This window comes from Aspergillus brasiliensis, assembly GCF_001889945.1.
Source record: "Aspergillus brasiliensis CBS 101740 unplaced genomic scaffold ASPBRscaffold_21, whole genome shotgun sequence".
Taxonomy (NCBI): Eukaryota; Fungi; Ascomycota; class Eurotiomycetes; order Eurotiales; family Aspergillaceae; genus Aspergillus; species Aspergillus brasiliensis.
Window position 1 is genome coordinate 117,618 of NW_027137462.1, and position 18,992 is coordinate 136,609.

General features: G+C 50.6%; 9 protein-coding genes across 9 annotated transcripts; 4 read left to right on the forward strand and 5 right to left on the reverse strand.

Moving 5' to 3' along the window:
• Positions 1–276: 276 nt before the first annotated feature.
• Positions 277–618, reverse strand: ASPBRDRAFT_59747 (uncharacterized protein; the record flags this gene model as incomplete). The annotated part of the gene is made up of 1 exon (XM_067628106.1): positions 277–618. The coding sequence occupies one exon, from the start codon at positions 616–618 to the stop codon at positions 277–279; it is 342 nt and encodes a 113-aa protein (XP_067473587.1).
• Positions 619–1,074: 456 nt separating this feature from the next.
• On the reverse strand, positions 1,075–2,877 carry ASPBRDRAFT_138008 (cytochrome P450; the record flags this gene model as incomplete). The annotated part of the gene is made up of 4 exons (XM_067618952.1): positions 1,075–1,250; positions 1,314–1,580; positions 1,675–2,350; positions 2,419–2,877. The coding sequence occupies 4 exons, from the start codon at positions 2,875–2,877 to the stop codon at positions 1,075–1,077; spliced, it is 1,578 nt and encodes a 525-aa protein (XP_067473588.1).
• Positions 2,878–4,081: 1,204 nt separating this feature from the next.
• On the forward strand, positions 4,082–5,281 carry ASPBRDRAFT_59749 (uncharacterized protein; the record flags this gene model as incomplete). The annotated part of the gene is made up of 1 exon (XM_067628108.1): positions 4,082–5,281. The coding sequence occupies one exon, from the start codon at positions 4,082–4,084 to the stop codon at positions 5,279–5,281; it is 1,200 nt and encodes a 399-aa protein (XP_067473589.1).
• Positions 5,282–5,948: 667 nt separating this feature from the next.
• On the forward strand, positions 5,949–6,533 carry ASPBRDRAFT_105943 (uncharacterized protein; the record flags this gene model as incomplete). Its single annotated transcript, XM_067616578.1, has 1 exon — positions 5,949–6,533. A coding segment is annotated over one exon (585 nt), but the record flags the coding sequence as incomplete, so codon positions are not given.
• Positions 6,534–6,916: 383 nt separating this feature from the next.
• On the forward strand, positions 6,917–7,526 carry ASPBRDRAFT_35098 (uncharacterized protein; the record flags this gene model as incomplete). Its single annotated transcript, XM_067623312.1, has 3 exons — positions 6,917–7,279; positions 7,349–7,456; positions 7,518–7,526. The coding sequence occupies 3 exons, from the start codon at positions 6,917–6,919 to the stop codon at positions 7,524–7,526; spliced, it is 480 nt and encodes a 159-aa protein (XP_067473591.1).
• Positions 7,527–9,552: 2,026 nt separating this feature from the next.
• ASPBRDRAFT_35099 (lysophospholipase family protein) lies at positions 9,553–11,469 on the reverse strand (the record flags this gene model as incomplete). The annotated part of the gene is made up of 1 exon (XM_067623313.1): positions 9,553–11,469. The coding sequence occupies one exon, from the start codon at positions 11,467–11,469 to the stop codon at positions 9,553–9,555; it is 1,917 nt and encodes a 638-aa protein (XP_067473592.1).
• A 950-nt stretch (positions 11,470–12,419) lies between these two features.
• ASPBRDRAFT_79224 (uncharacterized protein) lies at positions 12,420–13,341 on the forward strand. Its single transcript, XM_067629443.1, has 3 exons — positions 12,420–12,782; positions 12,871–12,985; positions 13,042–13,341. The coding sequence occupies exons 1-3, from the start codon at positions 12,668–12,670 to the stop codon at positions 13,070–13,072; spliced, it is 261 nt and encodes an 86-aa protein (XP_067473593.1). The 5' UTR covers positions 12,420–12,667; the 3' UTR covers positions 13,073–13,341.
• A 1,188-nt stretch (positions 13,342–14,529) lies between these two features.
• Positions 14,530–17,124, reverse strand: ASPBRDRAFT_48979 (LipA and NB-ARC domain protein). The gene is made up of 5 exons (XM_067626208.1): positions 16,949–17,124; positions 16,650–16,893; positions 16,533–16,595; positions 16,168–16,479; positions 14,530–16,117 (listed from the first exon to the last, which is right to left on the reverse strand). The coding sequence occupies exons 1-5, from the start codon at positions 17,017–17,019 to the stop codon at positions 14,597–14,599; spliced, it is 2,211 nt and encodes a 736-aa protein (XP_067473594.1). The 5' UTR covers positions 17,020–17,124; the 3' UTR covers positions 14,530–14,596.
• A 234-nt stretch (positions 17,125–17,358) lies between these two features.
• Positions 17,359–18,956, reverse strand: ASPBRDRAFT_48981 (uncharacterized protein). Its single transcript, XM_067626209.1, has 4 exons — positions 18,112–18,956; positions 17,933–18,043; positions 17,841–17,880; positions 17,359–17,782 (listed from the first exon to the last, which is right to left on the reverse strand). The coding sequence occupies exons 1-4, from the start codon at positions 18,547–18,549 to the stop codon at positions 17,514–17,516; spliced, it is 858 nt and encodes a 285-aa protein (XP_067473595.1). The 5' UTR covers positions 18,550–18,956; the 3' UTR covers positions 17,359–17,513.
• Positions 18,957–18,992: the final 36 nt, after the last annotated feature.

Below are 18,992 nucleotides of genomic sequence, written 5' to 3' on the forward strand. Positions count from 1 at the left end.
ACTCTCAATTCCAGCTTCATTGCCTTGAGTAAATTCTTGCTAAGCTCTCAACTCTGTCATCAGGTCCGTGTACCCTTTGTCAAACTCGCAGAAGAGGTCCAGAATATCCTGTGTGAAACCATTCGCGCAGTGCCCGAGAAGCGCATCCTGCAAGCCTTCCTTCGCCTCACGGATCTTACGTAGTACAGCTTGAACAATCGATGATCCACTGGGAATCTTCTTGATCAAGATTGTCTAGTTTCATTAGCATTCATCCTTAATATCGCACCTTGCCAGTTAGTATACCTTGCTTGAAGTTGCAATGAGGGCGTTGTTGAGGGCGTTCATTATTTCGTATGTCGCAGCTAACACTCGGTCTTCCTCGCCGCGCTCCTGGTTGGCCGGCGTCGATGCGACTCTCTTCTGGGCATTCATGGCGCTGTCGTAAACCTTGTATGTGCCTTTGGTCAAGTAAAGCAGATTGCTTAGGCCGCCCTGATACTGTTCAATTTGGGCCGTCATATCCTTCGTGGATTCCGTGATCGTGTTCAGTTCCAGCACCATGTCCGCTGTGGACGGGTATTGCTTTCTGGCAGACCGTGGAACAAGTGCTCCTACTAAGGGAATGTAATTCATCATAGTGATGAGCAAGTAGAGAGCTTAGAGGTGCTTCTTTCCTTCGAGTTGATGGGAGCAACAATAAACCAAAACACGTTGCTTGCTATGATGTGGGAATGGAAAGCATACATTTTTATGTGCATTGATCGGTGTAAGTAGAATCCTGGACTTCGCACCCCTTGCATCTACTAGATGTAGGAAAAACAGAACGGCAATAATGCTGCATCTTTGGGATGTCTTTCATGATCCTTTTGGCAAATATACAAAATGCCTTGAGTTCAGGGGCGCATAGCTTTATTACCCCTGGTGATTTATCTTATTCCTACGACTTCTATTACATCATGTAAAAAAAAGATGAATCTGGCATTCTTAGATACTAATCAAGGCAGCAACCTCCAATAAACAAGATATATTGGCAAAGCAAGTTGTCAACATCCATGCCGTCTGGGTAACAGAACACTCGGCACTTCCTTACATCTAGGACCTTGTCCTCTGAACGCGCAGGTGCACTCCACGCTCATGGCACATCGTCAGCGTCTGCCGCAATGGAGGGTTGAGCCCCATTTCTGGCCCTGGTTGGGCGCTCTCCACGGCATCCAGGTGTTGTACGAGACGGAAGACCTGGTGGCTAATGAGGGTTATTGCAAATTGCTCTGTTCATACCATGTTAGTGACGAGCTTGCTTGCGTAGTGTTCTACAAAGTAGTTCAACTTACGACCGACACATGCTCGAGGTCCGCCATTGAAAGGAACAAATTCCCACGCTGGCGGATTGTGTTCGTCCCATCGTTCCGGCCGGAAGCTCTCCGCATCTGCGCCCCAGATATCAGGACGCCGGTGGAGGCACCAGACCGAATACACGACAGTCTGCCCCTTTGGGATGAAGACAGGTGATCTGCCATCGGGGCCACCTCCCACGGGAATAGTCGTATCATCCTGTGCGACCCGGGCATTAATGGGCACTGGAGGAAACAGGCGAAGTGCTGTCCCGAATGTTTAGCTGACGTTAATGACATTGCGTCAAATGTAGACATTGACAATGGGAAACATTGGGTATTGATATCAAATATGACTCACCTTCGTACAGAACACCGCGCAGATAAGGAAGACCCTGTATATCCTTGAGAGAGATGTTGTCCGCGTGCTGGTCAACTTTGCGGGTGACTTCTTCTTTCAATTTCCGCCATGCGACACGGTCTCGCGCTAAGAGATAGAAGATTGAGCTGAGAACGCTGGCAACATCATCACGACTAGCCAAGAGAACGTTGACCATTTGGTCTCTCAGGAAAACTCGATCCTGTTTCTCCGCCGCCAGTGCGTGGAGGAAACAGTACTTCCCCTCTCCTTTCTCGTCGTGCCCACTCTTGGTACTGTCAATTTGGTGGCTCTGTGCAATGGCTTTATCCGCGTAGTATTCTGCGAATTTGTGGACAGTACGAGTGGAATCCTTAAAACCCTTCGGGTTGATCAGCCAGTAGTATGAGAGCGCGATGCTTCGCCAGAAAAGGACATCTTGAGCGTAATCGAACGCCTGTGCAAATCCCTTCTCTCCGCTCACAGACGTTTCCGGGACACCGGTCTGGTTTGAATATGGTTGAGCTAGAGAGTTGATTGATTCTCCGAATAGCAAGCCCGTTGCGGCGTCGAGGGCTAGTCGGAAGCACAACGGCTGTAAATCGAAAGCATGCCCGTCTGGCGGCAGTGCGTTTACGAGATTCTGGGAATGAGAATCAAACCATTCGATTGATGGTATCTAGCCACGAGTATGTATGGCGTGAGCTAAGTCAGGTGAATAGCCTTTTTTTTTTCTGGTCAACCTACTTGGCCTTTTGTAAACTGGGGGCGTAACAATTTCCTCGAGTGCTCCCAGGCCGCCCCGTCTGATGTGAAAATGCCTTTCCCTAGTAATGGCCGGTACTGTGGATAACGCCATTGGGATAAACCGAAGCTGGAGAATTGTGAAGCTAGGACGGCCTGAATGTTCTCCGGTTCGCAAGTAGCCACAACATCGTGACCCACAACATTCACTTTCAGAGTGTTTCCATACTCCTGATGAACCTCATGCAGGGTAGCCCCAGCTTGGCCTTCGCGGATGGCAGCACTTGCTCGGCGAAAGACATGGATACCGAGCGGTCCACTCGGATAAGCACATACCGGCTCGCAATTCCATTGCCTGGAGAGCTTCCTGGACCTGTAGCCTCTGGAGATGATCCAATAAAGCTGGGATACCAGGACCGAGAAGAATGCGGCCACTGAAATCAAGGTTGCAGACCAGAACATTTTCGATCAAGTGAAACAAGGTATCCTGAAGATAGTGTCAGCCCTCAGGTGCGCTGCAAACGACTATCTGCTGTGTTGTGCTAGTCAGCTATATACAAGTCGAAAGGACATGACTGATATTATCTGTCATACGTCTGACAAAAAGTGCACTTCATGTCTGCCTCTTTGACTATGATGTGGTGTCAACACACACAACTCCTACCAGTTTCCCCTTTGACACGGGTGCATATTTGTTACACTGCAGCACCTGGTATCTCTTCCTATCCTTGCATCACATCACATGTGTGAAAATATTGTCCAAACATATGTTGCACAAGGAACCGGCTGCCTACATCATAGTTGGTGATGCCGCAAGATAGTAGACACTATATCACTTCTTATTGTATATTCAACGTTTTCGATGTCGACCAAAAGTCTATTCTACTGACTCATTGATACGCACAAGACATCCTCCGCATATGTTCAATTCTCTATTATCGCTTGCTTAGCCTTCAAAGCAATGTTCCACCTTGTTTCCTTCTTTTGCTCCAGTTTATCCATCTTAAATCTAGTACTGATAGCGCTGGAAGGTTTGACTACACCATAGCAGTTTGCCCGGAGAGAGATATATTCTGAAGTGCAAACCCGCCCTGGACCTCATTGGCGACTTATAGCTAAGGTGTGACCAACACTACGTATGCAAATGACAATGCATCTTTCGTAGATGGTAGTCTGCCAGCCCTTGCGTAGCTACTCCCTTCCGTCTACTGTTCCGGGCATTATACAGATCGCAATCCGGTGGACCCACGCTTCCTTCACACGGAAGTGTATGCCGGTTACTAGCCGTAGTACAGCATATTCAACATTCTATTGGTTTGCTGCAGTTGTCTGATGGGAACAATGGGACCATTTGATCCATTTCTTATGATTACATTTTATGGGTGCAACCCCTCGTGCATCCCTCCATCGGAAGAACAGCCCCTTGGTTACAAGGCCCACTGGTCCATGTAGGACACGATATTGCAGCGTAGCACATTTACCTTTGCCATAAAGAACATTGCATGACCACACGCCTCTTTCTCACACCATTTACCATTGTTCAGACGGACCAGCAATCCCCCGAGCACGACATTTACCTATCATTCTCCATCCGCCCGCCAAGCTATACGGGTTACTACGGCAAACAACGCAACTAGCAATTGATGATACCATTATATTCCGTAAAATGAACGCACAAATCGAGTGGTTTCGTGACCAGGTTGTATTCCTAACGGGAGGGACAGGAAACCTAGGAGGATGCCTTCTCTACAAGCTCGCCTTGCAATTACCCACCAAGAAGATCTTCCTGCTCTGTCGTGGCTCCGTGCAACGTGCACTCGACAAGCTGGAGGCAGCATTGGCGGAGCAATTCGACAATGTCCTAGACACTCATCGTGTCCATTTCATGGTGGGAGACACCTCCAAGCCTAGCCTCGGGCTCAAGCCTTCCGATCTGCAACAGCTCCAAGAGGAGGTTACCGTGGTGATAAATGCAGCGGCAGATATTTCGCTCCAGCAGCCACTCCATCTCAGCATCCAGCCAAACTGTATAGCTCATCTGCAGCTACTCACCTTGCTTCGTGACTTCAGACATCTGAAGACGTTTCTCCACGTATCATCTACATCAGTCAACAGCTTCCTTCCTGACGGTACCATCGACGAACGGATATATCCACTATGTGAGGAGGAAGATCCTGACCCCGAGAAGGTTCTGTCACAAATCCTCAGTACTGGACAATCAGCATACACGGACAACTTTGTGGCACCCTACGCCTTATGCAAGTACCTCGCGGAGAGATTGATTCTCAAGCAAGACAATCTCCCGTTCAACACCCTGATTGTGCGGCCGACTCTCATCGGGCCCGCCATTCGCGACCCGTATCCATTCTATGGGCACAATGAAGGCATGCCATTACATACGGCAATCTACAACCTAGCAACCGACCCGGACTATGGGTTAGATCGGCTTGGCAAGGGGATTAAAATGGATTCTGTCTTCGACGAGATTCCGGTCGACTTCGCCGCCAACACTTGTCTCGCCCATCTTGCCGCGGGTACTGTGGGAATTGTTCAGGCTGCCGGTAGCCTTTATGTGGCGTCGACGGTTGGTGAAGTGACCACCACCATGCTTGAGTGCGCTGCGCCCACCGCGGTTGAAAGGGTTCGTCGCGGAGAGATACGCCAGAGCCAGAACTTGGCCCCGATGTTTTATCAAGTGGCTCAGAAGTATATGCGCGACTGGGATATTCGCTGTGGTCGATCGGAGCATCTGAAGGAGGAGACGGGTGTCTTGGGACTTAGTCTTGATGGGCATGACCCGGAGGCTTTCATGAAGCATCGTTGGCAGAATATGATCAATTTGTTATTTAACTTGTCTGCCACTTAGTTCTCATATTTCTACACGGGATACGTGATAGCCGACACATAAGAGCGATTTGCCTGGAATGTCTACTGTCTTCGCTATTATCCATATGCTGCTACGATCAGCCCCGAGTGAGCTGCGCTCGTAGGTGTTTCATTCCGCGCTCATACCTACTTCATCTTAATGTCGGACTTATTGACTCTGCCAGTGTAATAGAAAAGAGAGGTAGAAGTGATGCTGTAAGAAGTGCTTAACTGAGTAAGATGAGCATATTGGTTTTATCTTGTGTACCACTCACCCGCTACCGAGCAAGCCCAGGGTTCTTATCAGATCATCCTGACGCATCCTTCAAGTCTGCCAGTCAAGTAATGTAGGTTTCTGAGCGCATTATTTCGAGACCTCATCTCTGAGGTATCTCTGACCCGTACAGTGAGTGCGCTATCTCACCAATACCTCATTATGTCGATTGTCCCGCGCAACACTTTAACTAAAAGGAGTCATGACGATTCTACCTGTCATGAGGTAACATACAACTGAAAGATCTTCGAGGCCACTCTATCTCTCACACATCGCCAGATAATCAGCTTCCACCACACCATCCTCAAAACATATACTACCATCAGTTCCCTTTACTCAGAGAAAAATGTTCGGTCGTAGCGACCGGCGACGCGAGCGCGACCACGAGGTCGTCGGTGACTTCCAAGGAGCCCAGTTCTACCGGCTTCGGCAGGTCCGGTGCCCTTATTATGATATAAGAAAACGGTTATGGGGCCCTATCGCCAAATACATCCAAGTGGGCCACAAGCTACGCTTCTGCGTACAGCGCGAGGTATACTTAAAAGCGAAGCATGATATGCTGTATGAGCAACTCAACTTAGACCCGTCAACAGACAAATCATCTACATGGGTGACTGAGATGCAAACCTACAAAGAGAAGCTGCAGTCTCTGCCAGAAGCCATCTGGAGCCTGGAACGGGACACGCATCGTTGCATGATTGCGATTCCTGACGGACCGCTCAAACGGATGCTGTGTGCCCATGTGAAACGAAAGGATTGGTATCTCTCACAGTGGTTACGAGAGGAATGCGCGCGATCTGGAGGGTGTTGTGCACGGGGCTGTGGGTGCTGCGAAAGGCCGCGAAATGATGAGCGCCCACAGCACAGGGGTCATTGCACTTCGATGTGTTTATGCTGTGAAAAAGCGCGAGGGTGCACTATCAAGATCGATGACTATGATAATGATGCGATGCTTGTGGATGTTTTTGTCATGGGCTTTGACTATGTCGCCGATCTCTATTTGGAGCAATGGATCAATGCCTATGTCTGTGGGTTTGATAGAGAGGGCTTGGGGTTGTTGGATCTCCTGAAGTGATTTCTTCCTGGTCATCTTTCCAGATTGAGATACTTTGTCAACATGTTATACAACTGGAGGTTATTGTCTTGTTTCTTAGAATGAAATTGAAGTCTCTCGCTGTCTGTCAAAGTAGCAGATATTCCGGTCTTTTGCGGAGAACGTATCGGAGACCTTCCGGGCTTCACTCCAAATGTAGAATATCTCTCATGACCGTATCAAATCGCCTTCCGTGCTCCTATCTATCATCATTGTGTCAATGGCTGGAGTGGATGTAGGCAGGTGGGATTAACTTGTGTCATAGTATAATGACTCGAGATTACCCTGCTTCCAAGGCAACAATTTACATCGTCTTCTTTCTCTTCCCTTCATTTCCTCCTCAGTTAGGCATCGACAATATGAGGAAACAGTATGCCCTGTACATGGTAAACGAAGAAAGATCCCTTTCACTGGGCAACTATACTGTCACATACTGTGCTGTGCAGCATAATGTGCTCATAGCCTATACTATGACAATGGGAGGAACGACGGTCGAAGACGATAGCAACGCACTTACCTCAGTGTCGGACCTGCCAGTGTCCCCGGGAAAAGCAACAACCAAACGCGACTTAGAATCTTGTACATATCCACCCTACTACCTCACTCTTTTGCCTCGTGTCATTGTCTACGCGGTTTGTTCTATCTTCAATCAGCTCCTTAGCATTTGAACCACACTTCTTACGGGTATTCGTTCCATCTAGACTTCCACCAACCTGCACAACAAGTCCCAGGTCGCGTGGACGTTTCAACCGACGGAGGAATGGGCAATTCCCAACCTCACTGGCCCCATCGTGCCAAAAGAGGGAAAAGTGAGTTGTATTCCTTGGCTTGCCATGCAGATGCGGCTAACAAAACTCTTCGCTTATTTAGTGTTCCTAACGGGCAATAGATACCCTGCTACCCTGAGGCTAGCGAACTGTCCTCGTTTCAACTTACACTGGTTTCTCTACCTTGTCGAACAGAATAAACTCTTCGACTTACGCATCGTCATACGTCTCTGGCCCTGGCGCCGGCCCAGAACTCGACGACTGCGCAGATGCAGCTTATCGGGATCGGCGTCGGGGCCAACACCACCTCGCTGTCTATTGGCTTTTTTGGTGTTCGTGGGTGTGATCTATACCCGTCATAGGTGTGCATAAACCTCTTCACTTTCGCATTATATTGGAAATAAGACTGATACAGTTTGCTCCGAATAGGTTCGCGCCGCCCCACTTGGGGCAATATGTGCCCAATACTATAGAGGAATTTGGTCGGGCCATCGAGATGGTCCGGATGGGTTCGACACTGGATACCAATATTTGTCATGAGTATATGCTAAGTATAGGGATTTTCCAGGCCGGAGGCCCAACGAACGCCGGCCGAAAACGTTTAAAGACTGGTTGAAGTCCAAGCTCCCCTGGGCAATGATGATATTCATACTATATGAGTAATAGCTAATACTTGACTCTATTAGGGAGAACCCGCACCCCAGGCCACAACGCCAGCTCCCCCGGTATGACCAAGTTCATGCTCATAGATCAATAGCTGATTATTGATTAGGCACCCTGATATATCTCTCGTCGTGGGTGGGTGAGCGGCGGCTTTTTTCTCTTTTCTTTTCTTTAGTCTCTTCTCTAAAAGAGACGGCCTATGGCCACGATTGTCGTGATCCCTGGGTCTGTATACAATACTCCAATATTCTTTGGACCACAGTGGAGGAAATGTTGCCCTGGGTAATGACCAACTCCATACTCACTCATAAGGTCAATAGCTGATACCTGATTAGGGCCCGGAGGAGGGCCAAGAAGAAGGAGAAGGCCAAGAAGGACGAGGAGGACAAGGAGGCGAATGAAACAATCCTACAGGGAGGGTGGGCGGAGCATTTTTTTTTCTCTTTGTCGAATCTCTTCTCTAGAAGAGAGGCCTTAGGCCACGACTGTTGTTTTGTCGTTGTCGTGTAGTAAAGTTGTGTTTTAGTATTGTAGTTGAGGAATATGTCAACGCGCTAACAAGCAGACCAAATACAATATGTCAGGAGTATCCCATCAGCTGACGACGATATATGTCCAAACATAAAACTGAAAATGATGAACAACTTGCACTTGAGGATGGCGGACACCGTTACCTCTCTCTCTCGCGCACACTTATACCACTATGTTTGCTTTGTCTTACATCTAGGTACTCGTAAGGCCTGAAAGTATCTATAGCTCAACACCGCTACACCTTAGCAGGAAGGCTTTCAACAAGAATAGGCGTAAGCCTCGCAGGATGTCATTCCGAGTAAGCAAAGGTTCACTAGATACTTCATCTTTACTTCGCTCGTACATCCCCTAAAACGACCAGCCTTTAGATCTAGAGTGCTAAGCGGCCTACTAAGTTGGCTTGCGGAAGGTTGTGCAGGAAGTAGTAGTATATACCACACGGGCGACGGGGTGTCTTCGCAGCAACATCATTCCCACGCAGCGTTCTCCCCGAGCACCACCTTGTCATGAGGGATCTCCTGTAGCGTATGGTCCAAGAGATAGTATACCCCTGCTGGCACCTTCCCGCTATCCGACGAAGTTATATATAATAGGAGAGAGTGCTACTGAAGCACCCATCAACAATCGACAGATTCCTCGCCCGCAGATAGTAGACAAAGCCAGTAACTCCGCAGGTCTCTAATCCTTTGAATGCACTCTGCAATATGGTGACTGTCCACGCTATTACTATCGAAAATCTCTCCGAGAACGAGGCGCTACGCGTTGATGCCTCAGGCAAACTTCCTTTCATCTGACGTAAAGTTATGCATGTCATTGCTAGTGAACACATTCTATTCCAATTCTGGTATCTTCATCAAACTAGCCAAACCATGCTAACATGACTATATGCATATAGTATATAAAACAAACATGTACAAACATCTATGCAAACATCATATCTTTATCTACAGCATGTAAGCAGCAACACCCATCGCCACGGCGAGCACTCCGTAATCGAGCACACTCTTCACGGCCGAACTGGTAGCAATCAGCACGCTAGGCTCATATGCGCCAGGCGTAGTGCTGTTCGTGGTGCCGTTCCAGCAGTAATCGTTGAAGCAGGTGGTGCAGATATCCGGCAACGAGGTGTTGGTCCGGTAGGTCGAGCGCTGCAGGATAGCGCACGCCACGCAGGACGGGAAGTTGTCGTCGACGGTACCGTTACCGCGGGTGACCACGTTCCAGCCGTTGGTGATGACGGAGTCGCGCTCCTCGTCGCTGTAGGTCAGCTTGAAGGTGGAGAAGTTGGAGTCGTAGGTGTAAGGGCTGTTGGGGAGGTAGATGACCAGCGGCGCGGTGCCGGAGATGTTCTTGGGGTCACAGCCGAAGAAGGTCGGGCGGGAGTTGAGACCCAGGTTGACGAAGGTGTTCTGGTCCGGAACGGCGGGGAATGAGGTGCCGTTGGCGATGGTGGGCTCGAGACTGCGCTCGTAGGTAGCCACCAGGGAGGTGCCGTTGGGCCAGTAGTAGTCGGTGTCGGCGGAGGAGTCGATGGCGAAGATAACATCGACGGCACGATCGGGCTGGATCAGAGGGTGCAGGGGAACGTTCTCGCCGTCCTCACCGCCGTCGACGACGTCGAGGTCCTTGGCCGTGGCGTAGTCTTCGCTGCTGTCGCGGTAGCCGGAGAAGGGGTTGGGGGAGTAGACGGCGATGTCGTCATTGCGCTGACCGAGGTCCTCGAGGATGTCGGTGAAGGCATCCTTCAAGATCGTGGGGATGCTGGTGCTGTTGATCTGGAGAAGGAACTGGTTGAAGAGGGTGGAGGATGAGCCCATAATGAAGCCGGCGTTGTCGAAGCCGCTCACGCAGGTGCCGTTCTCGGGGATGGAACCGTTCTCGAACCGCGAGCCGAGGTACTGCAGGGGGGCGAAGGCATAGACGCTGGGGTCGAAGGAGCCAAATTCCCAGGGGTTCACTTCGTAGACGGTGGCGTTGGTCTCGACGATGACTTCACCGGGGTTGCGGCCGTCAGCGACGACGATGGGCATGGGGTACTGGCCGTTCTTGAAGTCTTCCATGAGGGCAATGGAGGACCAGGTGTAATCAGGACCGCCCTTGTCATCGGAGGCGTTCACCAGCTGGTAGGACAGCGCACGGCCCCAGTAGTCGGTGAACGAAGTGTTGAAGCCGGCATTGGCCTTTCCATCAACTTCCTCGGTAATGTCCTTCCAGTATTCCACCGTGCTGACGATCTGGATGTGGTCGAAGTTGGGTCCCTCGAGCAGGGACTTGTCGAAGCGCCAGACCTTCTCGCTGGTCTGCAATTCACCGATGGTAGAGAAGTTGTTGACGAACATGGATCCGACCAACCAGCTACCTCCACTCAGACCGGAGACGTAGGTTGCCGCCTGCAGTAGACCACCGAGCTGCCCGGAGTTGGTGGCATTCTCTGAGCGGCTGTCGAACGCCTTCAGCGCACCAGCACCGTTGGTCAACGCACGGTATCCACCACCTGAGGCCGCAATTGCAATGTTGGGGATGTTGGAGATGTTGCTGGAGTGTTGGTTGATGTAGGAGGTGGTGTCGAAGCCGGTGAGGTTGAGACGGCTAAGGAGGTCCTTCATCGGGGTCAAAGTCGCATTGCGACGGACCTTGAGCCACTCGGTCTCGTTGGTGGAAATGCCCGAAGCATCACGAATGCTGGGACGGGTCGAGGGACAGGTCACATTGGCGGGAGTATAGCCATCGGGGGCATTGGGGAGGGCGCGGACGATCAAATCAGCGGCGACGGAGGCGACTTCGGCTTCCGCCCTTTCGACAGGCAGGGAAGCAGCATTGGCGAGGCCAGCGGCCGCTGCAGCGAAAAGAGGCAGCTTCATGATCGACAGGGACGACGATCTCGGAGGGAGGGACTCGGGGGGAGGGAGAGGGTGGAGGAGGGACGGCACGAGCAAGGAAAAAGAACTTGCGAAGAAGATTCAGCGCAAAGAATCCCTTATAATAATAAGATCACCCCGACAGGAACAGCCAGTCAGCCACATCTTGCGGATCGTCCGGAAGGCTTTGGGCAGCCTTGGCAAATCCACCTTGTTGAACCAGAGTTTCTGTACAAAGTACAGTCAGCGGATCGAACCGGAGTTCGGCAGGAATGTTTAGGGCCATCCCCTGGTCTGGGGAACCCTTGATAGGCTCGAGGCCAAAGTAACAGCCCCATCCAGGAGGTTTGTTGTCCCTGGAACCACTTGATCCTAGGCAGCAAAATTGCCCCTGCGCCACTGATCCCTCCGATTCCTGTCGGAGCCCGTGGGGGCCGGCCAGGCTGAATCGAATTTTTTGGGCAGCGAAATCTTGGTTTTGTTTTGATCGGGGGTCGGTGGATGAGAATTTCTCCTGGAAATGGGGTGATATGACACCGACTCGATCACTAGTAACTGATTATCAGCAGGTGCCAGGGTGAGTGATACAAACTCGCATGGCCTGCATGTGTGCTGTGTGCAGTACCGCCATGATTTCCGAGCAAAGATTCCGCATGTGGTTCCGGTGTGCGACGTGACAGATCACTGAGACAGGGAACCATCCTGTCAGTCCGACTCGGACTGCAAAGGGAAGCAAACAAAAGAAAAAGGGCCAAAGGCAGGGGATACGAATACGAGAGGACTCGGCTGATTGCACGTGATCTGACATCAGACCCAAACTCCGCTGACATAAGCAGGAGACTGCTGACATCATGACCATGTCATTCACGTGATGGTGACATGATCTGACCTCATCGGACAGAGTTATGCACATAAACTCACATACCGGATGATTAACCAACTTCACAAGATACATCTGCAGTAGATACCCCGTAATGAAGATCAAGTGAATCTGGAGTGATGCAAAAGGAACGCGGCGATCCCGTCCATGACATCACCAATCCCCCTTCTCCAAGAGTCTATCACTCAGCACTCACCCCTTCCTCTATAACTATATAACAATGTAACATCCATCCCTTGCATGGACATTCCTGTTCCTTACTATCAACACCTCTGACCCCAATCACTGAAACAAACTTGAATAATTCCAATCGCAATCAACATGGATAAACTCTCCGGTCTCGCCTCGAAGCTCGGTGGTAGTGGCAACAAGGGAGGTAACGCGCAGGCCTCGGGCTCCAGCGGAAACCAGAACCAGGAGGATTACCTGGACAAGGGTGAGCATTTTTCCGTGTCATGCATGGCTTTGAAATACTATATCACAGGTTGGAATGCTGATATCATATCTTCATCTCTTCTGTACAGGCCTCGACTCGGTTGAAACCAAGTTCGGTGGTGGCAAGATCGATCCCCAGAAGATGCGCTCTACGAATGAGAAGATCACGGATACCGCTCGGACTAAGTTTGAGGGTGCTACTGGGTAAGTTGATTCCCTTGTGGATGAGAATGATGGTGGGCTAATATGTTGGGATACAGAAAGAATGTGCCCGAGAAGTTCTCCAATTAGTTTCACTATTTGTTATCTTAATACAACGGACGGACGGGGGGCGTAGAAGGATTCGATTGTTTGCAGGATTTATAAATCCCATGATGCTCCTCTAGGCGGAAAGGCAGCAGAAATGGCGAAGGATCTCGTAGTTGTGGTTTCCTGGCTACAGCGAATATCTAAATAATGCCCCCCACTTGCGGGCAGGCTGATCCGAAGCAATCATGTACGTACCTGTAAGGTTATATCTGAGGATTTAAGGTTCTCGGATTAATGAATTATGTTTCCTCCAATCGTCTTATTTTTACTCAAAATGATATTATACTTAGCTTTCCGTGAAATATAAATAATACCAATATCCAAATCATCGAGTTGGGTTAAATTAAAAGTATTGTCCGCACATCCGCACGCTGGGCCAGTACGCCGGCAAGACATCCCTCAAGGAGAGGCCGGATCTTCCTCATCTGCGATATATTTCATTTCAGGGCAATCCATATGTCCAGTCTATACCAATCCTTCATGACTATTTCCAATTACGATCATATCTCCACACTGTGCTGCGTCTTTGGAATAGTCCTCCAAGCTTCCATCAATTCGCGGATCGCACATTACGATACGCCGTTTCCAGACAAGAGGTGGCCTCAAAGCCCGATCGTCTGTTTTTATTCCACTGATCAGGCTGGTACGAGGAAGCATTTTCTATGACCTTTCCCTGGCCCCCAGATATCTACTTTGTACAATAGCTAGGGTATCCTGAATAATACCCCTTCCCTGCACCTTCCTTGCATGGATAAACCGCAATATGTAGTTTGGTACATACTACCTTAGGGATACTACTAGTGTTATCCATAGTAAATAGATAATCATAACACACACACACACACACACACACACACACACGCACACACACACGCACACACAAGATGTCGTTCCCTCAAGGCCTAAGAAAAATTGAAGCAATAATCGGACTCACAGTCCTCGGCGTGGCGGTTATCGCCGCCATCGGCGTCTTGATTTACGTTCTGGTTTTAAAATGGCGCTTCGAGTAATATATATCCCCCCACAGATATAATTTTGGGATCAGTTATACAAACCATTAGGATGAGACTGACTGGAACGCCTTGAAATGATTAGACACGGCCGCCTTTATATAAAGCAACCTGATCTGCAAGCTGTAGATGGGGGGGCGGAGGAGCTGGAGATGGTAAATCAATCGTATTAAAGAGTCTATCTGCTCTATTTAGTAATGGTCCAATGGAGACTGACATAGTGAATTACCAGGCATGATGGAAGACCCTCAGCTGTGAGGGATGAGAAGTTCGTTTGTCGGTTTTTATCTCGTTCTTGGGGGGGGGTGTTCCTGCACTACGTATGCATAGTTATAGCTCTTATTCAATATACTTAATACACCAGTATATCTGTACTTACCACGGTGCCTCCTTCATATAGGACATGGAGACTACTAGTAGAAGATCATTTGATGGATAATGAATGAGACCAGGGAATATATTATGCAAATAGTATGTCGATAATGACAACAATCAATCACATCCGCTGAAACGATGACAAAAGACTCTGTATTCCCCCCGAAGTCCTTCTCTGAGGCATCATATACCTCGTGTGTAACCGGCACAACTGCACCATAGTTTGCACCTCCTGCGGCACTGCCGTTCCTCTCTCACGGTATCCCTCCACCAACCGGTCGTAGTACCCCTGGGCCTCGACGTACTTCTGCGTCTCCATATGCAACTTGCCTAACATACTTAGTGTACTCTGTACCTCGGGACACCCTGGCCCCAGTCGACTCTCTGCCCAAGCCAAGTATCTCTTCAACCATGGTGTGGCCAACTCTGTATTCGACTGGCTGTGCGTGCCATAAAGACCAGCCACGCTGCGCCCTTGTGACGCATACATCACCCCCATCAGTGCCACAATGCTCATGGTCTCAGGATGATCCGGTCCCAGCTCCTCCTCGGCATTTGCCAGCGCGCGTCGGAACGTCTCCGACGCCGCTGTTGTCCCGTCCGGATCGAGCATCTCACTGCCACCCTGTAGCCGCAACGCCCGAATGGCGAGGGGATGGCGAGGACCAAGCAGGTCAGTGAGCTCGCGTGCAATCTGCGCAGCCCCTTGCGCTAACTGATCAACTTCTCCGCTGAACCGCATGACCATCAGCGCCCTCGTATCATGCGACCGCATCGAGAGCATATGGTCGGCCGTATCAAGAAGAGAAGCGTACACGCGTATATGGTTAGGTCCCAGTAACTGCTGCAACCGTTCGGTAACTTTCTCTGAGACCTGGATAGCTTCCTGTCGTCGTTCGACAGCGCCATACGCAATCGCCAGTCTCCGTCGCGTATCGAGAGTGTCGAGATCATCTTCTCCGATTGTCATTTGTTGACGGGCCAGGACATTCGCGCACACCGACTCGGCTTCCTGTGCTTTCCCCTGGTGGCAGAGGATCTCGCCCATGAGACTTTCCGCCTTCATGGCCAGAGGATGACGCTTGTCGAAGACGCGCTGGCTATTGGATGACACCCAGCTTGCCCATTCTGCAGCTTTGGAGAGGTATCCTGACTCCAGGTCAATGGAGGCGAGATGGTACCCAATCTCGAGGGTGCTGTGGTGGTCTGGTCCGATGGTGCGCATGTGCTCATTGAAGATGTCATATTCGAGCCTTCGGGCGTCGTCCCAGCGATAGTTGCTCTTCAGCTCGGCCGCCTTGATCGAGCGAGGATCGTTGTCGACCGGGGCGAATAGAGTGCCGATGACACGTTTGGTGGTGGGTTGAGGCGTGTGCGCGGCGGGATAGGGGATGCTGCTGTTTCCTGGAAGGCGCGGGGGGATGGGAGGGGCTGGGTGAGGTGATGCAGAGGGTTGCGGAAGGTATCCTTGTTCTGTTATGAGAACTTGATCGGCGAGCTGTTTGATGTTGCCCTTGATCATTTTATACATCGCGCCCCGGCTGCCCACTTTGCACATCTGTGAGTGGTCGGCGTCCAGCTTCAGTCGGGTCTCGCGCTGGCCAGGGAGTCCGAGAATGGCCGATTCCTCATCGACAACTAACTGTGAGATGTTGGTCAATTGTCAATATGCTAAGATGAGCTTCAACGTACATGGCTCACAGAGGCCGGTCCAGCGCCGCCCAAGAAGACCTCCTTGCCTTCCACGAAGCTGATGACGCGATAATCCTCAAGCTGGTGGGAAAACCGGCTTGTCATCTGCCTCGTAAACAGAGAGTTATGCTCCAGGCAATCGAGTAAATCATTACTGGCGTGTCCTTTGGCGACGAACCGTGCCACCTTTGCTGCGATCTTGCCCAGCTCGACACCTTTCGTGCCTCTATGCGGGCAGCCGAAGAAGACCAGGCCAGATGTATTGTTGCGGATCGAGTTGTATTTGGGGTCTTCGTGTGCATTCAGCAGGGCCTATCAGATCAGTTTGGTTCTTTCAATCAATCTGGGACAGTTCAGAAGAGTACCTGTTTGATGACCAAGCCACCCAAACTATGACCGATGAATATGATCTTTGGCGGTCGTACATTCTATTACGCGTCAGAGATCGTTGCTCTCTCCGATATTCAGGCAGATGAACATACTAGCTGTGGATTCCGCTCCAAGTCCAACAAGTTCAGCAACGTATTCGCATGGTCTTTGACGCTAGCAGTTGACATGCTCTGGGGATTCGTGATCGTGGAGTTATATCCATAGACGAAGATGCGGGCCTGCGGGATATCCTGGGGAAGGTAGTCCCGCGGCCAGAAGGTGCCGTTCTCGTGTGTCCATGTTTCAAAGGGATGGTTATCTTTGCCTCGAGGGTTCAAGCCGTGCACGAAGACGAAACTGCGAGGTTAAGCAGACTGTGTCTATGTTCGATCGTGTCTGGTACGCAACTCACTCGATTTTAGGCTGCTCCGCAGAGTAGACCTCTTCAAGGAACGGAAACTCATGTCGGGAGGCAGCCTCCATCGCTGAATAGGAACGCTCTTCCGTCTATCGAATGCTGCTTTGATCGGGTATATTGTATGTGGTAATGTTCAAGGGAAGAAGGAGTTCAGCTGCCGCCGACAAGAGGGCACACCTCATGTCATGAATTAATCCGAGCCTGAGGACTTGAAGCATCCTCCAATCGGCTATTATTACCCCAGCCATATCAGGATACGATGCCAGGAACGTGAACCATGCCGACTGTTCCTGAAAGAAGTGCAACCTCACAAAATGAGGCGCCGGTCATGCCGAGGACGAGGTCAGTCATGCCTATCGTTCCTTTCCGATAGGGTAGGAATACGAGATGCTCATGCAGCTTACTCTTGGCTCAAGCACAGCCCGTGCCTCACTCTCATTCGGGGTCATGGTCTATCATGTTGAATAGAAAGGGCCGTGTATATACAGATGGTCCCATCAAACGCTGGCTGGATGCGATTCTCGAAAATCCACACCAAGCCCGATTTCCCTCATACACTCTACCAAGCACCGACGATACCTGCAATAGGGATATCAATACCCGTGGTGTATGAGCTGCTATCGCTGAGCAGATACACGTAAGCGCCACCCAGCTCGCGAGGGTCGGCCAGTCGAGGCATTCCTCCGTAGTATTCCATCTTTGTATCCCAGTCGGGGGAAGTTTCCACGTAGTAGGTCATGGCGGTGCGGACAAAACCTGGGGAGATACTGTTCACGCGGATGCCGTGTTTGCTCCACTCCATCGCCAGGGTGTGACACATGTTGCGCACTAAAGGATATTGAGTTAGTCTAGCGCAAAAGGGTTGAAAGAGAGTAAGATTACTTGCCTGCGGCTTTGGTAGCTCCGTAAGGTGCGGACGGGGCAGCCTAGGATCATTTAGCATGGCCTTCGCACCCTCTATGGAGAAGCAATACCCACGCGATTCGGACGATAAGAAGTCATACTAGCAGTCATAACGATCGACCCCTTAATCCCCAGCTCGATGAACTTGCGAGCAACAATCTGCGCGCAGAAATATGCGCCGAACACCTACAGCTGTAAGCACCCGCGCGCTGCTGCATGCACGACGCGACGACAACAACAGAAAGCTCACTCACATTAAGGTTGAACATGCGCTCCAATTCCGGGCGCTCAAACTTGAGCGCTGGCTGATGTTTGGTCATTCCCGCATTGGCGACCAGCCCGTCAATTCGTCCGGTTTCCTCCACAATCTGGTTCACTGCCTTCTCGATGCTCTCCTCGGATGTCACATCGGTCTGGATATATCGGAAGTTCGGATAGCGGGTCTGCAGCGCAATGGTCTCCTCTCCGGGCTCCATGAGATCCATGGAATATACAAACTTGGCGGAATTGGCGAGACACACTTCCGCAATACCCAAGCCAATGCCGCGGTTGGCACCTGTGATGGCAATGACCTTCTGCGCAAGTGTGACCTGCCAGCTGAAGCTCGAGTCGGGCATGGTGTTCACGAAGGGCGTGGCCGTGCCATTCTTGGCTTCTGTGGTGGAAGCAGTATCTGTGGAAGCTGGCGACATTTTGAAGAGTGAGGTCAGGTATTCAGACGAGTAGTTTGGGGGGTTGAAGTGAGTGAAAGCGATGTCTGACTGCTCAGATAGCTGAAAATCCGGGGTGTTCCTCCCCTTATGAACCCTCTCCGCGATTGCATGAGTTCGGCTCGAGGCAATTCCTTCGCGATCAGACTATACATCACGTTGATTGAGTAATTTTCCTTGATGGACCTCGATTTGCCTTATGGCAGTGCGGGGATGGCCTCGGATACCCCGCGGTCGGCGATCGGCCAGCCCTGCCAGCTGCTGCCTCGACTCGAGGCAGTCCGATGGACAACTCATCCACTTCTGACAGTCAATGAAGAGGCCTTCCTCGTTGAATGAAACAATCCGATGTCGCGCCGCAATCTGAGCATTGTGGATGGGCTGATCGTCTCGGATGCGATGAGTTGGATGAGTCTTGCGACTTC

What these genes read in the sequence shown, in the direction of transcription:
- ASPBRDRAFT_48979 (XM_067626208.1), bottom strand. Translation starts at nt 17,019, where the DNA reads ATGGAGGCTGCCTCCCGACATGAGTTTCCGTTCCTTGAAGAGGTCTAC. An exon ending in GCGGAGCAGCCTAAAATCGA is followed by an intron (nt 16,894 to 16,948) that starts GTGAGTTGCGTA and finishes TTAACCTCGCAG; the next exon opens with TTTCGTCTTCGTGCACGGCT. An exon ending in GTGGCTTGGTCATCAAACAG is followed by an intron (nt 16,480 to 16,532) that starts GTACTCTTCTGA and finishes CTGATCTGATAG; the next exon opens with GCCCTGCTGAATGCACACGA.
- ASPBRDRAFT_48981 (XM_067626209.1), bottom strand. Translation starts at nt 18,549, where the DNA reads ATGTCGCCAGCTTCCACAGATACTGCTTCCACCACAGAAGCCAAGAAT. An exon ending in CTTCTTATCGTCCGAATCGC is followed by an intron (nt 17,881 to 17,932) that starts GTGGGTATTGCT and finishes AAATGATCCTAG; the next exon opens with GCTGCCCCGTCCGCACCTTA. An exon ending in CGGAGCTACCAAAGCCGCAG is followed by an intron (nt 17,783 to 17,840) that starts GCAAGTAATCTT and finishes AATATCCTTTAG; the next exon opens with TGCGCAACATGTGTCACACC.
- ASPBRDRAFT_79224 (XM_067629443.1), top strand. Translation starts at nt 12,668, where the DNA reads ATGGATAAACTCTCCGGTCTCGCCTCGAAGCTCGGTGGTAGTGGCAAC. An exon ending in GGAGGATTACCTGGACAAGG is followed by an intron (nt 12,783 to 12,870) that starts GTGAGCATTTTT and finishes TCTTCTGTACAG; the next exon opens with GCCTCGACTCGGTTGAAACC. An exon ending in AAGTTTGAGGGTGCTACTGG is followed by an intron (nt 12,986 to 13,041) that starts GTAAGTTGATTC and finishes GTTGGGATACAG; the next exon opens with AAAGAATGTGCCCGAGAAGT.